The sequence below is a fragment of the Drosophila bipectinata genome, chromosome XR, assembly GCF_030179905.1.
Source record: "Drosophila bipectinata strain 14024-0381.07 chromosome XR, DbipHiC1v2, whole genome shotgun sequence".
NCBI lineage: Eukaryota > Metazoa > Arthropoda > Insecta > Diptera > Drosophilidae > Drosophila > Drosophila bipectinata.
The window spans coordinates 4,506,210-4,531,105 of record NC_091735.1 but is presented as its reverse complement, the minus strand read 5'-3'; the positions used below and the strand labels follow the sequence as shown (position 1 = coordinate 4,531,105).

The following is a 24,896-nucleotide window of genomic DNA, read 5'->3' as shown; positions in this document are numbered from 1 at the left end:
CAAAACATTGCGGCATACCAATCCCATAACATCGTTTATGAGTTGGACCGATTCTCGATACAAAAATGACTTTTTATCTGGTTGCTTTCAACAGATGAAATTTATTAAATCAAGTTTGTGCTGCTTAATTTAAAAAAATTGTCACAAGAGGAATAGTGATTAATCACATATATATTCGTTCCTAAACTCTTATTAAATCTGGGTAAATAGATTTTATGTAATTATGATATTCACCTCGTTAATAAAACTAAAACTATTGATTCATTAATTTACATGTTTACATACATACATACATGAAAAACAATCAATCGACAGACATTATTTTTATAAAATTTTTTTTTATGTATGGTGTTTGGTAATATTCGGTAGAGGAAATAAAAAAAAAAAAAGTTAACGATGAAAAGAAAATTACTTAATTAAAAATTGATGATAAAATTTAGAATTACAAAAGCTGACAATATACAGTTTTAGGTGAAAATATAGAAGTTGTAATCAATCACTATGACTAATGTTTGAACGCAAATAAAAATGGCGTATTACACGCATATACGTACATATGTACATAAAGTGGATCTCATTAATATTCGGTTTTTTATTTTTTCAACTTCAAACGCGAATAAAATATGTAAGACTAAAAAAACACAATTTTAAAAATGGTATATATATGTTTCCAGACTTTATTTAAAATTTATGGAAGAAACGTCGATAAAAAAAATGTACATATGTCTATGTACATAGTATGTCTATTCTAATGTACGTCTCTTTCCATTTTGTGGTTCCTTATTTCCTTACCAACATTACCACATGCCTCTACATACATTCATTACATTATATGTACATTATGTATGTACATACGAATGTACGAAATATATACAAATATATTGACAATGTACATATTTATTACCACGTAATACCATATTGCCATAGAATATTATAAAGGAAAAGCCACTTCAGTACCTAACAATATACATATGTATGTATGTACTTGGCGGCTAATAGAAAAGGATAGACAATAGATAAGTTTCTAGACTATATTCACGCCCCTATTCTTACTGATTGGTTTTTGTAAAACTGTCTTTTTTTAACAAAACCCTATATGGCTTTTAATGGGTATAATTTATTTAATAATAGTTCAATGTGGCTTAAATTTTGTATGTACGCACATACATACATACATACATATTTATAAAAATCAGGAAGTGCAAGAAAAAGCTTTGACATAAATTATTATTATACCCTTGCAGAGTGTATTATAATTTTGGTCAAAAGTGTGCAACGCAGTGAAGGAGACATCTCCGACCCTATAAAGTATATATATTCTTAATCAGGATCACCTCCTGAGTTGATATGAGCATGTTCGTCTGTCCGTCTGTCTGTCTGTTTCTACGCGAACTAGTGTCTCAGTTTTAAAGCTAGCGACTTGAAACTTTGCACACACCCCTCTTTGCACGCAGTATATAAGTCGGAACGGCCGGGATCGGCCGACTATATCCTATAGCTGCCATATAACTGATTGATCGGAAATGGTATAACTTTGGTGTTTTTAGAGTTAGAATTTTACACGAGCGCTATTTTTGGCAAAACATTACGACATGCCAAATTTCATAAGGGTCAGCTGACTGTATCCTATAGCTGCCATATAACTGAACGATCGAAAGTGAGCCAACTTTTGTGTTTTTGAAGATAAAGAGCTGGAATTTATAACAGATTCTATTTTTGGTCTGTTAATCCGACCTACGATCGGTCGACTATATCTTATAGCTCCCATATAACTGAGCGATCGGAAATGGTTTTTGGTAGAAATATCAACTTTGATATTTTTGAAGAAAGTCGTTTAGGAGTTTTTTTTTAGATTTTTTATTATAATAAATTGGGTTATATTATCATATTCTCATATGGATCGGCCAACTATATCCGATGTTTGCGATATATATCCGGTTTTAGCTGCAAGGGTATATAAACTTTGGCTCCGCCCGAACTTAGCTTTCCTTTCTTTTTTTTTTTTTTTAAAAAAGCACAAAAAGTCAAAAAATGTAATTTTTACCTTTTTTTTTTTTAATTTTAAAGACATTTGTATGTTTATTTATTTCTCAAGGAAAACATATGATGTGTTTGCTCTTTTTCTACTGAATCTCTTAATAACAATCTAATAAGACGATTGTATTTGTATTTTGATTCTTATCTACATGTATGTTCTAATCGTACGTTCGCGACCCAAAACATAATTTTATTGTAATTGCTTCGCATTAAGTGAAAGCATGTGGATGAAACTTCATGTGTTAAGTCATTTTAGTGTAAGCTATTGAAATTTTAAAAAAAATTCCCACTTTTTCAAGCCAGTTTTTTTATATTGAATTTTAAAGTTGCGTACGTTTGCGACCGTATACAAAATAATATTATTATTTTTTTTTTGTTTAACAAGCTTATAAATATTTGTAGATGGATAAAAGAAGTTAAATTAAAATTAAAAAATTCTTAAATTTAAAAAATTAAAAATTTTTAATAAAATCAATAATTTTAATTTTTAAATTTAATAAATTTTTTATTAAATTTAAAATAAAATTAAAATTAAAATTAAATATTAATTTAAAAAAAAAAAATTTGGTGAAACATGATTTTTTAAGAAAATTTAAATTTATTTATAAACACAAAAAAGGTAAAAAGCAAAAAAAAATATATATGGAAAAATCGTACGTTCGCGACTACGCACAGTGGTCGATTCAGTCTCGCTAGCGGCATTAAATTAATAACTTCTGAAATATTAGAGATATCTTCAATCGGTTTATTTTCGGTTTGTTACTCAATTTTGAATTATGTGGACAAAAATGAAATTTATAGTGTTTTTCTATATTTAATATTTATATTATTTATATTTAAAAAACGACTTTTATTAAATTTTTTGTATTCTAAAGAAAAAGAGTAAGAAATAGAATTATAACTTTTATTATGCAAGAAGCAAATAAAAAACATGTACATTGTATACAAAAATTTTATATACATTATACACAACAAAAATTAAAATTCTGTGAATAGTAGACGATGGCATGTCAAACCAAGGGTATTTATTAAAAAAAATTTCGGCAGTTTCCATAGCGTACGATCCGAATGCATTGGTGTTTAAGTAATGTCCACAGGACAATGCTCGCAGGACAATGCTAAATCGGAAAATTAAAATTTGGTTACTCTTTTTATGCGCGCAGCTAAATTTGGAAAAAAACTTCGTGCAGTGTTTCCATTGTTAGTACTTTTAGTATCGGCCGTACTTCCAGTTCTTATAATATCCCCGGTAAGCTCTTCGTCAGCATTCAGCTTCGACACAATTCTTGATGTATTTCCGTCCTTATAGAAGCGGCTACTTGCAGCCAACAACAGTGCATCCGTCGATACTTTCTCCGAAATGCCTGATAGTTTGTTGATTTGATTATTTATTTATTTATACTGGACAAGCCCACTATTAAAACTACTATTTTTCCCCAACTTTGCAAAACTCCTTTTCGTTACAATCATATTTGATTGTAACGGCTTCGCCGTGCCATACTAAAGAAAGTGCGTGCTTCGACACTGACATTCTTCCTAAAAAGTGAAATAACTTGTAGATACGCAGGACTACGCACTTCATTTTTGACATTTGACAATTGCAACCAGAGTGAATGCAGGTGAATTTGTTAAGTTCTACTTCACGAAAGACTGGTGTGCGCTCTATTCCGCACATTGTAAATACATTCCAAATCCACTACAATTTATAAGTAACACATATACTGACACGTCACAAGCACAGATTTTCTATGTAGCACATACCTTAATAGTTGTTAAAAACCAAACTTGCACTAGAATAATCGTAAATTTCACTATTTATTCAAATATGCAACCAATAAGTAAAAGGGCGCCAAAAATGTAAATATCAACTGCTGAGGCATATGTTGACTTTGACAGTTCACAGCTGATCATCAGCTTATTGATGAGCTTAGAAAACATCAATTAGCATCTAATCAAGGTGTATACTATCGATAGGTAAACTTAAATTAACGTTTATTTAAATTTGAAAATCATAATTAAATGCCGCTAGCCAGGCCAAATCGACCACTGTGCTACGTTGGGAATAGACTCGATACAAAGCCACATGCCTCTTTTTTAAAAGTACAGTTATTGCATAAAAATATTCCATTTCAATTCGCAGATTTTTTGATTTTGCTAGAGCAAGCCAAAACCGACCTCATGTTTTTTTTGCCAATATTATGAAAATGAAACATCCATTAGTACCATAATTTACACTAAAAAAAGAACTCACCAAATGCACTCGAAAACAAAAGAAAAAAGTTTGAGAAAATGTTTTTTTTCTTTAATTTTGTGTGTGTGTGTGTGTACAATTTTGACACAAACTTGAACTGCGCTTAATAGTATAAGTTCCAAGTTCCAAATCGAATACACCTGGCCTTGTTCGATACACCTTGTTCAAGTTTGGTATGTTTTTATTAAAGTTTCATAATTTGTTCAAAATTAATCAAAAGTGATTATGTATATGCCTTTAATAAAAGTATAACATTGCACGTGCACGTGCTCTATTGGTAAATTTTTTAGATATAGATGATCCAATGCTTCCTGCACGTCGTATTTCAGTTTTATTTTTTTTGACTTATTGCAATTTCCGTGGCAGTTTGACCATTGTCTAAGCGGTTTAGAATTTATATTTTCGTTTCTATAGAAATGACTTTTCGTTTTAAAGGAGCTTTGTTTTTTTTCTGCCATTGTGCAAGGTGAAATTTATTTATTTTAGTTATGTATTCACATTTTGATTTAATCAAGCTGTACCATCTTTTTAGTTACTACAAAATTTATGACTTTTTTTTTACGCGTCTGCTCTTTGCACCTACTAAAACACGCTTACATCTAACAAATCAAATGTGGTACACCCCCTTATTTTGACAAGCACCCCTTGCGTATGACACAAGCAAAAAGGCACTAACGCGTAAATCGACAGCAAAAAAACCCTTTTAAGACCGAGTTCGTACTAAAAGAGTCCGTTTTAAGCAAGGGCCAGGTGTAGTTCTATCTCCTATGGTCTTTGAGACCCACGCCTTCAAAATTTTAACACGTTTTTTTAAGGAATTGGTATATATATGTCTCTATCTTCTTTAAAAATCGGTCGATTTGGCAGAAATTTATTTTTAGTATTTAAATTAACAATAGAAATAGTTTGGGATCAAACGTTTTTCAAAAAACCTTCCTGTACTGGCGCTCCTTTTGTAGTGTTATTTATAGAGTGGAAGAGGGCGTCGGAAAAGTGTCTTGAGTAGGATATTTTTAAAGGGTATTTTTTTACTTTTGCGTTTCTCATTTTTTTTCTAATATCTAAAATAACAGAGAGTAAACAGAATTTGAAGATCTTTGCAGTCGTTAATTTAAATAATGATTCATTTCGTACGAAATCAAATCGAATATGCCTATTTTTTTATAAAAAGTCTCAATAGGATTAATATACCCATTTTAATAGGTATAGGAAACAACCCCCGCCTATGCGCCATGCGTTTCTGGCATACGCCAAAATATTAAGCATTCTAATTAATGTGGATTCTAATTAAGAATATTTTGAAGGATTTTGTGCATCGTATATCCCTGAAACATATTTTACAGTTGAGGTAATATTTCTTATAATAACAATAACCTAATAGTATAGAGGCAATAACCTAATAGTATATTTATATTAAGAATTTTACCCAAACAATAATTTTATTTGTATTTTTTTTATATTTAGGAGTTCATGGACAAATGAAAATTTGTAATATAAAAGAAAAACTGGGATGTTTTTATTTAAAAGCGGAAAATAAGTACAAATTCGTCCACGAAAATAAGCGGTTATTGATTGATTACTAAAATTTCATATCAGTTACAATTTTCCAAAATAAGTTAAAATGGCGCAACCGCTACCGATACGTTTTCAAGAACATTTGCAAGTAAGTATTATATAATATTCCTGATTTTCTAAAACTTTCGTTAATTTAAACTACTTTCTAACGACCGATATTGAAACTTTAAAACAAATAACAATATCAATAAAAATAAAATAAAAAAAAATATTTGGGCATGTAATTTTTTGTACGACAAAAAAAAAAAAAACAAATTTTAACGGCATGACCAATGACACCAAATACTTTATTTATAAAATTAAATAATTTATATTATTATTATTATATAATTATTATTATTATATAATTATTATTATTATATTATTATTAAATTATTTATATTATTATTAAATTATTTATATTATTATTATTATATTATTATTAAATTATTTGTATTATTATTATTTTATTATTAAATTATTTATAAGGTATCATAATAGTTTAAACTTTAAAGGATGTTATTAAATTTTTTTTATGTTAATGATATATGTAATACAATCAATAAATTTTACAATCATATTTTAAGGGGTTATATACAGTTGTACCGCACAAAAATATGGATTTTTATCGATTTTTTTTTGACACCATAGAAAATATTTATGAAAAATGTTTTACCCACGTTGTTTAGTACATGTTTCTGGGTACTTAATTAAATTTTTTCATAAAAAAATATTACATAACAAAAATGTTATAGCCGAATTCCCGAATCATCTGTTTTCGATGGTGTCTTGCGGTGGACATGATTTCTCGAAAACGGTTCATCCGAAATCCAAAATTCAAAAAAGTTTAGTTAGTATATTGTATTGTCTAGTCCGTGAACGAGGGATTTTTAAAAATTTTGATTAAAAAAAATGGCGTTTTGAACAAAAAATTTACTTTTTCAACGTATAAGATTTTTGTTTTTTGTGCTTTAAAAAAGGAGTTTTCAAAAAAACTAAAAATCCCTCGTTCACGGATTAGTAGTTTTTTAGTAATCGTGTCCACCGCAAAGGTAATTTCCCAAAAAAAAGATTCTGAGATAACCGCGTTTAAAGTTTCAAGTTTGTTCAAGTTTTATATGCAGATAGTGCGCTAGAAATAGCTACAGCTTAGGTTCTAATGCTCCGATCGTTATGAATTTTAGTGAGAGTATTCCCAATAGAATATGGGCAATTCCATAGACACGCACGCGACAATCGTACGCGTTTAAAGTGCAATAAAAAAAAAGTATTGGTTTTTTTCACCCAATGTTTTCAGTGTTTAAGAACCTTAATACTGAACTATTTTTGGTAAAAAATTTGAGGGCTGGCGATGAAAGGTTCCTGAGATATGAGCAAACATTGTGTGGAACGCACGCGACAAAAAACGGAAGTGGTTTTTTTTAAGTCCACTCAAGCTCAGAATTCAGCGAATTGGCTTGATATTTTTTTATGCGGTCTTTTACAAAATTAGGGGACATATTTACCTTTCTTTCGATAAATGAGTCATTAAAAAAGATTAGGTAGTTTATTTTTAAGAAATTAAAGTTTGGAACGTTACGCGACAGAACGCACGCGACAAAAATTTCCCTAGTACTATATCACATTAAAAACAAGTCCTATGAAAAGAAATCAGTTTTATTATATTTAAAAAAAAAAAGAATTAAGTATTTTTAATAGTTTCTGATTAAATCTCACAAAAATGTTAATATCAGGCGACTTTAAAAAGCAGTCTGTGCTGCTTTTGTTAATATTTTCGATCACATGTTAAGTGATGCAATTTATGAAGTCCATAAATACTTGGGACTTTCCTCCATGTTTTATTTAAGAGTGGTATATACTCGTCAACATCCTTTGTTGAAATATATAGTAGTTCAACACTATTTATATGCTGTTTTGCGCATTCATAAAATGCATAAGCGTCTTTTTGTACTAAATGTTCGGCTTTTACAACTTGCCAAACTTTCATTTTTAAAACAGCACCTACCTGAAACAGCACCTGGAGTAATCTATAAATTTTATGAATAATTTTATATACACAGCTCATCAATGTAGAAAAAAATTATAATTTTTTACTTACATTGGGAACGCACGCGACACACTTAATGTATTAAAAACCTTAACAAGTTCTCACCGTAAAAATATGGAAAAATATTTTTTAGTTTTTAGGCTATAAACTCTGTTTAGAAATAAATTTTCAACCACTTTCAATTATCGACACCGATGTAATGATAATAAATGCTCCAAATACGGAACGCACGCGACATTGAAATTAGCGAAATATAAATTAAAACGTAAGCTAAGATTATGCATTCCTTATCTTCCCGTGTATTTTTTTTCTTCTCTTTTTCTCTGAGATAGATAAAAACGCATTGGCATAAGCATAGTTGATCTCTATTTAGAATAATGAATTAAAAAGGAAAGCCATCAAAAATGTTGCGAAATGAAAAAATGTACATGTTGAACTTTAGGCCCACGTATTTTGCCATTAGAATATATTTGAGTCTGAAACTGTTTAATATATAAAAATTTAACTATTTCTTAGTTTAAAAAAGTTTATACAATATGGATTTATTATCATTTAATTTTTCGTTCACGGTTGACCTTTCTGTGGAATTGCCCATATACTTAAAGAATGCAATAAAAAAAAATCGATTTTTTCATATATCACAACTGTATATAACCCCTTAAAGAATGATATACCCTTGCAGTTAACACCGGATACACACGCCAAGATCGGATATAGTTAACCGATCCTTATGAGAATATCATAATAAAACCAATTAATTACAATAAAAAATCTAAAAAAAAAAACTCCAATTAAACCCCAAATACCAAAGTTGGTATTTCTACCAAAAACCATTTCCGATCGTTTAGTCATATGGCAGTTATTATATTTTTGTCCAAAAGTGTTCAACACAGTGAAGGAGACATCTCCGACCTTATAATATATATATATTCTTGATAAGGAACACCTCCTGAGTTGATAAGAGCATTCCGTCTGCCTGTTTCTGTTTCTACGCGAACTTGTCTCTCAGTTTTAAAGCTATTGACTCGAAACTTTGCACACACCCTTTTTTCTTTTTCACGCTGTATATAAGTCGGAACGGTTGGGATCGGCCGACTATATCCACTAGCTGCCATATAAGTTATTGATCGGAAATGGGATAACTTTGAGTTTTTAGAGTTAACGGTTAACTATATCCTAAAGTTGCCATATAACTGAACGATCGAAAATGACCCAACGTATCATTCGTGTTTTGAAGATAGAAAGCGGGAACATAGTACAGATTTTATTTTTGGTCAGTTGATCCAACTTACTACATTTCATAACGATCGGTCGACTATATCTTATGGCTACCATATAAATGAACGATCGGAAATGGTTTTTGGTAGAAATACCAACTTTGGTATTTTTGGAGATAGAAGTTTCGGACTTTTTTTAGATTTTGTATTATAACAAATTGGGTTATATTATCATATTCTCATAACGATCGGCTAACTATATCCGATGTTTGCGATATATATCCGGTTTTAACTGCAAGGGTATATAAACTTCGGCTCCGCCTGAAGTTAGCTTTTCTTTCTTGTTTATTCTAATGCTATATTTATTTTGATTTTGAAAACAGCTTACAAATGTTGGGATCAATGCAAACTCATTTTCATTCAGCACTCTTACGATGGAATCGGATAAGTTTATATGTGTTCGGGAGAAAGTAAACGATACTGCCCAAGTGGTTATAATCGATATGAATGATGCTACTAATCCTACTCGTCGACCTATATCAGCGGACTCTGCAATTATGAATCCGGCCAGCAAGGTCATTGCCCTTAAAGGTAAACAAAATTTAAATCCTAATAGAATAATAACAATAAAAAAAAATTTTTTTTTATTATATTTATTTTGTTATTTTTAGCGCAAAAAACCTTGCAGATTTTTAATATTGAAATGAAATCAAAAATGAAGGCGCATACAATGAGTGAAGATGTGGTTTTTTGGAAATGGATATCACTAAATACTTTAGCGCTTGTAACGGAAACGAGTGTATTTCATTGGTCAATGGAAGGTGACTCAATGCCTCAAAAAATGTTTGACAGACATTCTTCTCTTAATGGATGCCAAATAATTAATTACCGATGCAACTCTACGCAACAATGGCTTCTTCTGGTAGGCATATCAGCGTTGCCCAGCCGAGTTGCGGGTGCTATGCAGTTATATTCAGTAGAACGCAAGGTTTCACAAGCTATTGAAGGTCACGCTGCTAGTTTTGCCACTTTTAAAATTGATGGTAATAAAGAGCCAACAACGTTGTTTTGTTTTGCTGTACGTACTGCTACTGGCGGCAAGCTTCATATTATCGAAGTAGGAACGCCGCCGAATGGTAATCAGGCTTTTCCTAAAAAAGCTGTAGATGTTTTCTTTCCACCAGAAGCTCAAAATGATTTCCCAGTGGCTATGCAAGTTTCGGTCAAGTATGATACAATATATTTAATAACAAAATACGGCTATATTCATCTTTACGACATGGAAACAGCTACATGTATTTATATGAATCGAATATCTGCTGACACTATTTTTGTAACTGCACCGCACGAATCCAGCGGAGGTATTATAGGCGTCAATCGTAAAGGACAAGTGTTATCTGTTACTGTGGATGAGGAACAGATAATTCCGTACATTAATACTGTCTTGCAAAATCCTGATTTAGCGTTACGCATGGCTGTTCGTAATAACTTGGCCGGCGCCGAAGAACTTTTTGTACGCAAGTTTAATAAGCTATTTACAGCAGGTCAATATGCTGAAGCTGCAAAAGTAGCTGCGCTAGCACCCAAAGCCATTTTGCGTACTCCACAGACCATTCAACGGTTTCAGCAAGTTCAAACCCCAGCAGGATCGACAACACCTCCATTGCTCCAATATTTCGGAATTCTTTTGGACCAGGGAAAGTTAAATAAGTTTGAATCTCTGGAGCTGTGCCGTCCAGTTCTATTGCAAGGAAAGAAACAATTGTGCGAAAAGTGGCTGAAAGAAGAAAAATTAGAGTGCAGCGAGGAGCTAGGTGATCTCGTAAAGGCCTCCGATCTGACTCTTGCTCTTTCCATATACTTGCGGGCAAATGTTCCCAACAAGGTCATTCAATGTTTTGCTGAAACTGGGCAGTTCCAAAAAATTGTACTTTACGCTAAAAAAGTAAACTTCACACCTGATTATGTTTATCTTTTGCGATCAGTAATGCGAAGCAGTCCTGAACAAGGTGCTGGCTTTGCCACTATGCTTGTGGCAGAAGAAGAGCCTTTGGCGGATATCAGCCAAATTGTGGATATATTTATGGAGCATTCTATGGTGCAGCAGTGTACAGCCTTTCTTTTAGATGCTCTTAAGCATAATCGAGCTTCAGAAGGTGCTCTTCAGACGCGTTTACTTGAAATGAATCTTATGTCTGCGCCCCAAGTGGCTGATGCTATTCTAGGTAACGCCATGTTTACCCATTACGATCGTGCCCATATTGCTCAGTTGTGTGAGAAAGCAGGATTACTGCAACGTGCTCTTGAGCATTATACAGATCTTTATGATATTAAAAGAGCCGTTGTTCATACTCACATGCTTAATGCTGAATGGTTGGTAAGTTTCTTTGGCACTTTATCTGTAGAGGATTCCATAGAATGTCTTAAAGCGATGCTTACAGCCAATTTACGTCAAAACCTCCAAATTTGCGTACAGATTGCTACCAAATACCATGAACAGCTTACTACAAAAGCTCTTATTGATCTTTTTGAAAGCTTTAAAAGCTACGACGGCTTATTTTACTTTCTAAGCAGCATTGTGAATTTTTCACAAGATCCTGAGGTTCACTTTAAATATATACAGGCTGCATGCAAAACCAATCAAATTAAGGAAGTTGAGCGTATTTGTCGTGAATCAAATTGCTATAATCCAGAACGAGTAAAAAATTTCCTAAAAGAAGCAAAACTTACTGATCAACTTCCCTTAATTATTGTTTGCGATCGATTTGACTTTGTTCACGATTTGGTTCTTTACCTGTACCGTAATAATCTTCAAAAATATATTGAAATTTATGTGCAAAAAGTTAACCCTTCTCGTTTACCAGTTGTAGTGGGTGGACTCCTTGATGTTGATTGCAGCGAAGATATAATAAAAAATCTTATTTTAGTTGTCAAGGGACAATTTTCCACCGATGAACTAGTGGAAGAAGTTGAAAAACGCAATCGCCTAAAACTTCTTTTGACCTGGCTAGAATCACGTGTTCATGAAGGTTGCGTTGAGGCTGCCACACACAACGCATTGGCCAAGATTTACATTGATTCAAACAACAATCCAGAGCGATTTCTTAAGGAAAATCAATACTACGACAGTCGAGTGGTGGGACGATATTGCGAGAAGCGTGATCCCCACTTGGCTTGTGTCGCGTATGAAAGGGGTCATTGTGACCGCGAATTGATAGCAGTTTGTAACGAAAATTCACTTTTTAAAAGTGAAGCCAGGTATTTAGTTGGCCGACGAGATGCAGAACTGTGGGCAGAAGTGCTTTCCGAATCTAATCCTTATAAGCGTCCATTAATTGATCAAGTTGTTCAGACTGCTTTGTCTGAAACTCAAGACCCCGATGATATATCGGTGACAGTCAAAGCATTTATGACTGCTGATTTACCTAATGAACTTATTGAACTTCTTGAAAAGATTATCTTGGACTCATCAGTGTTTAGCGACCATCGTAATCTACAAAATTTGCTTATTCTTACAGCCATCAAAGCAGATCGGACACGTGTCATGGATTACATCAATCGTTTGGACAACTACGACGCCCCAGACATTGCAAATATTGCAATAAGTAACCAATTGTACGAAGAAGCTTTTGCTATTTTTAAGAAGTTTGACGTAAACACTTCCGCTATTCAGGTACTCATTGATCAAGTGAACAACTTGGAGAGGGCTAACGAATTTGCTGAACGTTGTAACGAAGCAGCAGTGTGGTCCCAGTTGGCTAAAGCTCAGCTTCAGCAAGGGTTGGTAAAAGAGTCAATCGATTCATATATTAAAGCTGATGATCCGAGTGCATATGTCGATGTAGTTGATGTAGCCAGTAAAGTAGAATCATGGGACGACCTTGTTCGTTATTTACAAATGGCTCGCAAAAAAGCACGTGAATCTTATATTGAAAGTGAATTAATATATGCGTATGCGCGGACAGGAAGGCTAGCCGATCTCGAGGAGTTTATATCAGGCCCTAATCATGCAGACATTCAAAAAATTGGTGACCGTTGTTTTAGTGATGGAATGTATGATGCTGCAAAACTGCTTTATAATAACGTCAGCAACTTTGCCCGATTAGCAATAACGCTGGTATATCTTAAGGAATTTCAAGGAGCCGTTGACTCTGCGCGAAAAGCAAACTCTACTCGGACCTGGAAGGAAGTATGTTTTGCATGCGTAAATGCAGAAGAATTTCGACTAGCTCAAATGTGTGGGTTACACATTGTGGTTCATGCAGATGAACTTGAGGATTTAATAAATTATTATCAGAATCGAGGATATTTTGATGAATTAATAGCGTTACTCGAATCTGCCCTGGGTTTAGAGCGTGCACACATGGGAATGTTCACAGAGCTTGCTATATTGTATTCAAAGTTCAAACCCTCAAAAATGAGAGAACATCTGGAACTTTTTTGGTCTCGTGTAAATATACCAAAAGTTCTTAGGGCTGCAGAATCGGCTCATTTGTGGTCTGAATTGGTTTTTCTTTATGATAAATACGAAGAGTATGACAATGCTGTTTTAGCTATGATGGCTCATCCCACTGAAGCGTGGCGTGAAGGACATTTTAAAGACATTATAACAAAAGTGGCAAACATTGAATTATATTACAAAGCCATTGAATTTTATCTTGAATTTAAACCATTATTATTGAATGATATCCTTCTTGTACTAGCACCCAGAATGGATCATACCCGTGCTGTTAGTTACTTTTCAAAAACTGGATATCTTCCGCTTGTCAAGCCTTATTTACGCTCTGTTCAATCTCTTAATAATAAGGCAATTAACGAAGCTCTTAATGCGCTTTTAATTGACGAGGAGGATTACCAAGGGTTACGTAATTCAATTGATGGCTTTGACAATTTTGATAATATTGCGCTAGCTCAAAAACTTGAAAAGCACGAACTAACTGAATTTAGACGAATAGCTGCATACTTGTACAAGGGTAAGTAATATATTTCTAGTGAGACTAGAAAGTGTCATTCCATAATCTTAATTAAATTATAATTTGAATAGTTTTGCCACAAAAAAAGGAAACTTTTTCAATTAGGTATATATGCAGTATCTATAGGGGAACATCTGTGTAACTTGCGGACAGCTATGTAACTTCGGGATTTTCTTTGGCTAATTAAAATAATCAATCGAAAATGTGTAACGAAAGGTTTTATAATAGTACCCTTGAAGTCAAAAATATAATATTTCAATTTAAAACATTGACATCAAAATGGCGGCTGCATGGTACATGCCACAAGGTGCCTTTTTTTGTTTGAAGGGTCAATGGCAGGACCCCTACCGTCCTTTATTTTTGATCTAGAGCAAAAATTGTAGTATAGAATTGTAGCCGTGCTTAGAATTTTTTTGAGGTATTGATTTTTTGTAAAATTACGCGTAATCAAACTCAACTACTCAACTCAACATATGCAAAAAACACTACAAAATTGTTGATATTAAAAAAGTAACCATTATAAAAAGAAATCATCCACTTCGGAGACAAATGTGTTGTATATCCTGTGAAAATTTCGATCGGTACTCTGCCCCAGCTCTACCGCACACACACAGTATAAATGTATAGTATAAACGTCATGCTCACAGCCTACTTTCTGCTATTCGTTACTAAAACTAATGTTTTAAAATCATATCAATGTATTGGGGTTCCGACCACTGCATTAAAACTATATCAACGCATTGAGTGCTTACCACTGTTCTAGATTATGGTATACTTACAGACTACCAGAAATTTATACCCTTGCAACGCAGTCAAGAAGACATCTCCGACCCTATAAAGTATATATATTCTTGATCAGGATCACCTCCTGAGTTGATATGAGAATGTCCGTCTATCTGTTTCTACGAAAACTAGTCTCTCAGGTTTGAAGCTATCGACTTGAAATATTGCACACACCCTTCTTTCTTTTGCAGTATATAAGTCGGAACGACCGAGATCAACCGACTATATTATATAGCTGCCATATACTGATTAATCGGAAATGACCCAACTTTTGTGTTTTTAAAGATAGAAAACTGGAACTTAGTACAGATTATATTTTTGGTCAGTTGAACCAACCTATCAAATTTTATAAGGATCGGCCGACTATATCCTATAGCAGCCATATAACTGAACGATCGGAAATAACCCAACTTTTGTGTTTTTGAAGCTGGAACTTAGTACAGATTATATATTTTCCGGTTTTAACTGCAAGGGTATATCAATTTTGGCCCCGTCCGAAGTTAGCTTTCCTTTCTTGTTTTATTCTGATCTCATAAGAGAAAAAGACCACTTTTTTGCATTTCAGAACATAAAAGAATTAAAAAGCTTGCGTTTTTTTGTTTGTAAACATTTTTATGTATTCAGCTTTTCAGCTTTTTAAACCGCTGTTTAGCGAATGATTTAATACTTAGGTTAGGTTTGGTGGAAGCGGCGAAGCGGGGCCAGTCACTGACACCCTCATCCACTTGAGCCGCTAGGGCTCCTAATGATACCGCAGGCAAGAGGTCTTACAAAGGCACTTTCGCTTCCTATCTACTAATGTGCCCAAAGGAGTGCTCGCCTTTCTGCAGTCCTGCCTATTGAGGGCAAGAAACATCACAGATTTTTTCGGGTGGGCCGTATCATGTGTGAGTTCCTGCAGTTTTGGAGATTCATCCATTTCCTCAGTGCTACCAGGTCGAAGTGATCCCTGCATTTCAGCTTACACGTTGCTAAGGGAATGTCTACTAGTTCTTTCTCCGGGAGGAGAGGGTTGGTAGTACCTGCTCTTGCTAGTTCATCAGCGGCGCAATTTCCCTCGTGGTCCCTATGCCCTATGCGTGGGCACCCATATGAGGGGGATGTCAAGCTGATTCCGCCACCTCGTTAAGAGATCTGCGACAGTCATTCACTATCCTGGGGTTCGATGAGTATCCGTCAAGAATTCGATAAGAATCCGCTATGAGTGCCGCTTGACTATCTGAAAATATACAAATGGTTTTCGGAGGGCCTCTTCTGGCGTATCTTTGAATAGATTCTCCTCCTGCTTTATAAGGCGTACAGATTGATCTTCTACCGCTAGTCTCGTCAGAGCATTGATTATTATCGCATTATGATTATATTATAATTATCGATCATGGCAGTGAATCGGCCCTTCCTATACGCGTGCTGTGATCTCGAAAAGTCATCTGGGTTAATGGTAAGATTAATGTGGAGGCTGACTAGTCTCTTCATTGTTTTTTGGAGGAAGAATGATAGGCTTATAGGTCTTAAGTCCTTAGGGGAGCAGTGCGATGGTTTTTCCGCTTTGGGTATTGGGAAAACCTTCGTCCGCAACTACGTCGCGGGCACGATGCCTATTCTGAAAATTGCTGTGAAGACTTTCCTAACTCATGACCACAGATTGGATCCGGCTTTGATTAATTGTGCCGGGAAAATGCTATCTGGGCCTGGAGATTAGATGGGGTTGAAACTGTTTTTCGCCCAACTGAGATATCTATTACTCAAGAACTATTCGAGTTGGCTTGGAAGGGAGGGGCTGTCCCTCTGGCTCTGCGTTTTCTTCCTTATTTATTCCTGAGAATACCCTGGGAAATGTGCATTTGTGATAGCCTCTAGGGTTTCTCTACTAGACGTGGTCCAGCTGCCATCCGAGGTTTTAATATATCCTACATTAGGTGCAGTTGTTGCGAAAACCTTCGGTCGGGAGGCCTTTGATGTCTCTTAAAGGGTTATATACAATTGTACCGCGCAAAAAAATGGAATTTTATCGATTTTTTTTTTGACACAGAAAATATTTATGAAAAATTTTTTACCGACGTTGTTTAGTACATGTTTCTGGGTACTTAATAAAATTTTTTCATAAAAAAGTATTACATAAAAAAAATGTTATTGCCGAATTCCCGGATCATCTTTTTTAGATGGTGTCTTACGGTAGACATTATATCCCAAGAACGGTTCATCCGAAATCAAAAATTCATTCAAAAATTCCAAAATCAAAAATATTTCATTAGTATATTGTATTGCCTAGTCCGTGAACGAAGGATTTGTAAAAATTTTGATTAAAAAAAAAATGGCGACGTTTTTAACAAAAAATGTACTTTTTCAAGGTATAAGATTTTCAATTTTTATGCTCTAAAAAAAGAATTTTCAAAAAAAATTGAAAATCCTTCGTTTACGGACTAGCTATTATCATAATTAATAAGTGGTCAAAATTTGGTGTTGATCGGATTAATAGTTTTTTTTAGTAATCTTCTCCACCGCAAAGGTATTTTAAAAAAAAAAACAAGATTCTGAGATAATCGTGTTGTAAGTTTCAAGTTTGTTCAAGTTTGATGTGCAGGTAGTGCGCTATAAATAGCGAGTACTCTCAACAGTATATACTAAAAGAATATGGAATAAAAAATTTAAATATCACAATCTATTTATCTATCGATCTTTTCATCTATCACAACTGTATATAACCCCTTAAATAACTTGTGTTAAGAGGAGCCCCAAAATAATATTTGTGTTACTCCAGTGAGTTTGGTTTTGAAACTGAGTTTATTTCATACAATTATTTCAATTTCAAAGAAAAATACATGAAAATGTTTAATCTATATAAAAAATGCTTATCAACGCACTGCACGTTGACATGCTAAGTGACCCCTGAGGACATCTGAGGGGGGACATCTGAGTAAAGTTTTGAAAAAATCGAATTTATTTTTTCGCTTACAAAATTCTTTAGAGTCTTAAAAATAACATGTCAAAAGATAGAGTCCGGCCAAAGTGTCTAAGTGTCGAAATTTTCCATTCTGCGGCGATGCCTCACAGGTATATTCCGCAGTACTTAAGGATGTAGTCTCATGTTCCGGCCTACTTTTTATACCCTTGCAGAGGGTATTATAATTTTGTCCAAAAGTGTGCAACGCAGTGAAGGAGACATCTCCGACCCTATAAAGTATATATATTCTTGATCAGGATCACCTCCTGAGTTGATATGAGCATGTCCGTCTGTCCGTCTGTCCGTCTGTCTGTTTCTACGCAAACTAGTCTCTCAGTTTTGAAGCTATCGTCTTGAAACTTTGCACACACCCTTCTTTCCTTTGCACGCAGTATATAAGTCGGAACGGCCGGGATCGGCCGACTATATCCTATAGCTGCCATATAACTGATTGATCGGAAATGGTATAACTTTAGTGTTTTTAGAGTTAGAGAGTTCAAATTTGACATGAGAGCTATTTTTGGCAAAATAATACGACATGCCAAATTTCATAAGGATCGGCCGACTATATCCTATAGCTGCCATATAACTCAACGATCGGAAATGACCCAACTTTCGTGTTTTTGAAGATAGAAAGCTGGAATTTAGTACAGACTCTATTTTTGGTTAGTTGATCCAACCTACCAAATTTCATTAGGATCGGACGACTATATCCTATAGCTGCCATATAACTGAACGATCGGAAATGACCCAACTTTTGTGTTTTTGAAGATAGAAAGCTGGAACTTGGTACAGATTATATTTTGATCCATCCTACCAAATTTCATAAGGATCGGCCAACTATATCCGATGTTTGCGATATATATCCGGTTTTAGCTGCAAGGGTATATAAACTTCGGCTCCGCCCGAAGTTAGCTTTCCTTTCTTGTTAGAGGTTATATCAAGAAATTTTTTTTGTAATAAAAAATAATGCGATCGTTTCAATTTTCACATATGTTTTTATAGGCATCATAAACTATTTGAAAATATTTTGTTTAATTTATTCTTGTGTAGTTTAATACACTTTATAGCATGCCAAAGTATGCATATAAAAAAAAAAGGTAGGTCCCTGACGCAGGTGATTTCGACTGCTAGAGTCATCCGAAACAAAAAATTAGAATAGATTATTGTTTTGTAAGCTTATGGCTCTGTCCCGTACTAGAATGAAATATTTTCATCAATAAACAACAAAATGGCGAACACACAAAAAAAAAATGTGTTTTAATTTAAAAAATTTGTCTTAAATTAATGATAAAAAAAAACTAATCATTAAAAATAAATGATTCTAGTACGGGACAGAGGTGTTACTTTTTAGAACAACATCCAAATTTCAGCTAGATCGGTACCATAGAATTATGTGAATCACCTGCGCCGCACACAAAAATGTCGTTCCGAGAAAAACGCGTTTAAAGTTTTGACGCTACCGAGAAACTCATACTTTTCGGTGTTGGCGCGCTCTCGATTATGGGCTGTATCTCTGTCATTATTTGATATTTTTATTTGAAACTTTAACAGTACATTCTTAATAAACAATACTATCGAAATATGTGAAAAAAAAAATCGATTTTTTCAACCTTACACAGGAGACTACATCCTTAAGTGCGATAAGCTTAACGCACCACTTATAAATATTTATGTTTGCCTGCAAGGGATCGGTTTAAAACAGTGGTGGGCACGAAATCTAACGGTCGAAGCCGCAGCTCGGCCAAACAACAAATTACAACAACAACCACCTCCGTCGCGATGCGTCGCTGCCACGAGCCAGAATGTGCGAGCAAAAAGAATACACTGACAAAAACAGTTTCAGTACATTTAATTTTTTATTATTTTGTAACTTATTTATTATTGTCTTGAATTCACTGCACAGAATGACTTCCAAACTTTTTTGGCTGTGCAGAAGTCGACGACAACTGCGCAGTTCGCTTTAAAATTGTTTTTGTTTTAAGTTGCTTGTGCGCAAACCCACCCTTATTTTTTGTTGTTGCAAACTCGGGACCGAGGAGTCGGGTCCGCACCTGCTTCGAAATTTGTGTAGCATTGTTTTTGTAAATCTCCACGACTCACTGGCCGCGCGACCCGACCGTCTGGACCGATTTGCTGACGCCAAAAATTACGAATAACGGAGGGAGCCTTGAGAGCCCGAGGAGCCATGGGCTTGCCCACCCCTGGTTTAAAATCATGTTAGATCCCTTGATAATATATGTTTTAAATTCATATTTTAATTCGTGTTCAATGCTTGAATGCTGGGTGTTGTTTTATTACACTACGTTATTAATGGTGGTGTAGAGAGCCAGCACTGACTAAACCGCTTCAAATTTAAAGTTCCCAGAAGAAGGACTAGAATGTTTAGTCCTCTACTCCTTAGCTCCTACTTACTAGGACTACTTACTCCTTAGTTCGACACATGCCCAGCTTGATCTCTTTAAGGTATTATGTTCGGACTACAATGGTCTCTACCACATAACTTTGCTTCTTTCTTATTCTTACTTGCCGCCAGCTTCCCTTGTGTCGGTAGGACGGTAGGTGGGGTGTACGTATGCAGGGAGCCGCAAGGCATAACTAATAGCGGATTTCTTACGCTATCTTAGTACTTCTTTAGCAGCTGATGACTGCTGAACTGAGATCAAAGTGCATAAAATTGGTCATTGATTGGTTATTGAAACAACAATTTTTCATCCACTCATAAAATCAGCTCTTAATTTGTCTTATGAACGATTCCCTTTCGTCCTGGATCGCACGGCAATAATCGCAACCCGGCTCACTTTGGGGTGTACAATGCTTTCACATAGCCATCAGTGCCCAGTGGCCGATTTGGCTATTCTAGCGTCAGATTAAGCAAATTTTCAACTGTTAAAATTCATTAAAATTTTGTTTCCTACCGATAGTCAAATAATTGAATATCGTTAAAAAAATACCGAAACCTATAAACTTGATCAACTAGATACGCTGTAAGCTCTCAAAGCTAACATATGGTACTATACAATTTTCACGTGCTGAATTTAGCAAAGATCGATGTCTTTTTATATTTGCGATACTTTTTTTGATTTTGTCTGTTTGAAATCAATTTTAGCATTTTCTCAAAGTTCAAGGTATGTAGTAAACGAAAATAAAGGTTTTGTGACCTGTGAGTAGATGTTGCATTCATAATTGCACTGCTAGTAAAAGCGCTAGTACTGACATGCACTGACTTGTTTTGGGAAAAGCGTTATAACTTCAACAATTTTCATAATTTCCTAATAAATGGTCTTGTTTTATTCAGAATTAACGAGGCAAAAATGATACCGATTTTTGGAAGTTGTACCGAAAAAATTGCGTCAAAGTCCGAAAAACACGACAAAAATTCATAAATGTCAGTTTCTTGCGTAAAAATGTTATCCTTTTTGAAGTAAAACTTCTTTAGGCGCGGCCCCAAGGCAGATTGAAAATAGGCGAGTAAAACGGTAAGTTCGGAGCGTTACCGAAATCCGTCAAATGGGCGGGGCCAAGGAGCAGCTGCTCCTTCCCACTCTCGCCTCTTCGCTCTCTCTGTCGTTCTCTCGCATCGCAAGCGCTGAACGATGTGAGGGAGGAACCGAGACACGTCGTCTCTCCCCTTCTCTCGAATGCCTTTCTTTCTCTCCTGTTTGCTCTATAGCAAACTACCCACGCCGTGCATCAGCCGTTCAGTAAGTGTGAAGCGAGGTTAGGATATTGCGTTCGCCATTTTGTTGTTTATTGATGAAATATTCTAGTACGGGACAGAGCCATAAGCCTTGCAGGTGATCTTGCGAGCATTCCCATGGAGTTAAGCCGACGTAGAACAGTTCGCTCCGAAATATCTATTAAAAACTGTTCTTGAACCTCTGATCTTATCTGCACTGCAGTTTTGAAACGATCCTGCAGGCTCGTCCTCGTAATAAAGCGATCTTCTCGTGACGTGGTGCATTTTTTTACCTGTTCCTTCTTTTCTTTTTAGTTCACCTGTCTCACGATATTTTTTTAAAAAGCGACGCACTGGGCTTTCATTGAAATGTGTTTCAGCCGATATTTGCCGATTTGACACATTTTGTTCAGCCAAAAAAATAATTTTTTCTTTATCGCGATCAGTGAACTGTTTTTGCTTTGGCATGATTTTACAGGTGTCTTTACAAAAAAAATTCTACCAAAAGCAACTTAAGGAACAGCGCTCTTCAAAGGACGAAATTATGTCGAAAATAGTCAAGGGTAACCCCCCTAAAAAATTAATGCCCAAATAATACAATTTAGGGAAACCCCAGCATAGTGATTGCACAATTTTAAAATTTTTTTAAGTGCGGCTTTTTTTGTGGCGCCGACTGTATATCTGCTATAGCTTTTCTTTCTTGTTTAAATTTACATCAGTGGTCAACACGGCCCTATCCCGAGGACATAGGAAATTTCTCTGCCCGAGCTCTTTCACACACAGAGTATAAATGTGTGAAACGTAATGCTCACACCCTATTTTCTGCTATTCGTTACTAATACTTATGCGTTAAAATCATATCAATGGGGTAAAATTTTTTTGTACCCTACTTCAACTGGCAATATCAATAAAAATTTTTAATTATTTTTCAGTTCAAAAAATGTATATGTGTTTCTCAATTTATGTATATAAAAATGCAAAGTTTTGATTGCCAAAGAAACAAATTCCCAAAAATCAGCTAAAAAATGGCTCCAACTAGGCAAGACCTCCTTATGTATAGAGCTAAAAAAATCAGATAATGAAAACAAACATTTTCGAAAAATTACATGTTATATCTTTTGTTGTATTAAATACGTTCGGGACCACAGAAAAGGTTCATATTTATACATAAATGCAAAACAATAATAAATTTGTCTTAAAACCATCAAAGTTCTTATATATACATTTCTTTCAATTGCAGGAAACAACCGATGGAAACAAAGTGTTGAACTTTGTAAAAAGGATAAACTCTACAAGGACGCAATGGAGTACGCATCTGAGTCTGGCAAACAAGAAATAGCTGAAGAGTTGTTGGGCTGGTTTTTGGAACGTGATGCCCATGATTGTTTCGCAGCCTGTCTTTATCAGGTCAGTATATCCTCTGAATCAACCATTTTCTATCAAATAGTTATTTAGAAGCTATAACCGATCGCGGCTGTTCAAGTTTCGCATACTTTTGCAAAATAGAAGGCTAGGAGTTACTACATATTACATTTTTAATCATTTTTAATTTTTTTTTTAAATTACATTAACTGAGCGTCTCTAAAAATTTTTTTTAGGATCGACCTACTAATTGGTACTCAACAAGTACCGGGTATAAAAATAGAGAATATCCCGGTATAACGTATAAGGTATATACATACGTATATAACGTATAAGGTATATACATACGTATATAACGTATAACGGTATAATAAAGTATAACAATGGCGAAAGTGCCTTTTTTTTATTGTCGCTGGGTGTAGATCTTTGAATTTTTACCACATACTAAGCATATATTCAAGAACTCGTGTAAGTTAAGATTAAGGGAAGAAGAAGAAGTTACGATTCAGGCAAACTGGGTAATATAAAATCAATAAATTAACATGCTATGTGGCTATGACGTGAACTACAAGTTTTGAAATTATTTTAAAAATTTAAATTCATACAACTTTTAAAACTTCACTCAAAAAAATAAAAATAATTCAATATTTTGTCTGTTTTATTTGTTTTAGTGTTACGAATTGCTACGCCCTGATATCATTTTGGAGTTGGCTTGGAAACATAAAATATTAGACTTTGCTATGCCCTATCTTATACAGGTAATAAAATTATTCATTCACAAATCATTCTTAAATTTCTTTAATGAATTGAAGGTTTTGCGAGAATACACCATAAAGGTTGATAAATTGGAGCTATGCGAAGCACAACGAGAGAAGGATAATGATACTACGGAACAAAAAAATATTATACAAATGGAACCACAACTTATGATTACTGCAGGTCCAGCCATTGGTATATCATCGCAATACCCTCAGAACTATCCATCAGGTGCTACGCCAATATCAGCAGCAGGCGTTACTGGACGAAACTTGGGTTATCCATATTTGTAAAAAATTATTAACATCAAGAATATTTATCAGCATTAATAAATGTTACTTTTTACTAAAATAATAATATAAACTTATAATAATACTGTGTTTATGCGATACCGAATTCACGCTTTCATTTCACGATTTCAGCCGATTCGTGTGTGCATAAACGCCATTTCGTGAATTCGGCAACACACAAAAGTTGTCATGATTTTAGCCTCAAAGCATGAATTGGTGAAGCGCAAACAACTTAACGTTATACGAATCAAACGCTATACAATCATTTTAATGAATAAAAGTATTAATAATATTTAATTTTCCGGTTCTTATATGCCGATTGTTAATGAAGAATTTAAGTTTATCTATATCGCGCTTTCAACAAATCGTGATTTTTTTAAGATTTAAAAAGAGAAATTAAATTTCAGTTTCAGATGTTTTACACTGTTTTATGAGGAAGGGGTATATTTAATAATTTTCATCCTAATCGGCCCACTTAAAGTTCTTGAAAATTAAAGAATAACATCTAAAATTACATCAATACACACCCTGACAGACTTTTGACTTAAGGGGGGACATCTGAGTAGAATTTTGAAAAAATTGAAATTTTTTTTTCGCTTAAAAAATTCTTTAGGGTCTTAAAAATGACATATCAAAAGATAGAGTCCGGCAAAAGTGTCTAAGTGTCGAAATTTTCCATTCTGCGGCGATGCCTCACAGGTATATCCCACAGTACTTAAAACTTTAAACGCGTTTTTCTCGAAACCGCTTTTTTTGAGTTGGCCGAACACATAACTCAAACAACTCTTAAACAAACTAAAGTAGTCTAAAAAGTCGTGTCACGAGGCAACACGAAAGCGTTCATTCGACGAGTGACCGACGCTTCACCGGGTAAATAAGGGGAAGAAGAAGAGAGTTAAGTTGCAAGTTAATTTTAAGATGCGTACAAGTTTTTAGTTCTTTTGATTTTCTTCAAAGCATTGAAAATGGGGAAATATATTCTAGATTTATCAAGTATTTTCATACA

The 24,896-nt window shown here is 34.4% G+C and overlaps 1 protein-coding gene across 2 annotated transcripts; it reads left to right on the top strand.

Moving 5' to 3' along the window:
* Window positions 1-55: 55 nt before the first annotated feature.
* On the top strand, window positions 56-23,996 carry Chc (clathrin heavy chain). Of its 2 annotated transcripts, XM_017231833.3 has the most exons (7): window positions 56-202; window positions 5,753-5,951; window positions 9,490-9,697; window positions 9,778-14,079; window positions 22,723-22,889; window positions 23,516-23,602; window positions 23,657-23,996. In XM_017231833.3, exons 2-7 carry the CDS (start codon window positions 5,910-5,912, stop codon window positions 23,891-23,893), a joined length of 5,043 nt encoding a protein of 1,680 aa, XP_017087322.1. In that variant the 5' UTR covers window positions 56-202; window positions 5,753-5,909; the 3' UTR covers window positions 23,894-23,996. The 2 variants fall into 2 exon arrangements, with proteins under 2 accessions (XP_017087322.1, XP_017087394.1); XM_017231905.3 differs by lacking the exon at window positions 9,778-14,079 and having other exon boundaries at window positions 59-202.
* Window positions 23,997-24,896: the final 900 nt, after the last annotated feature.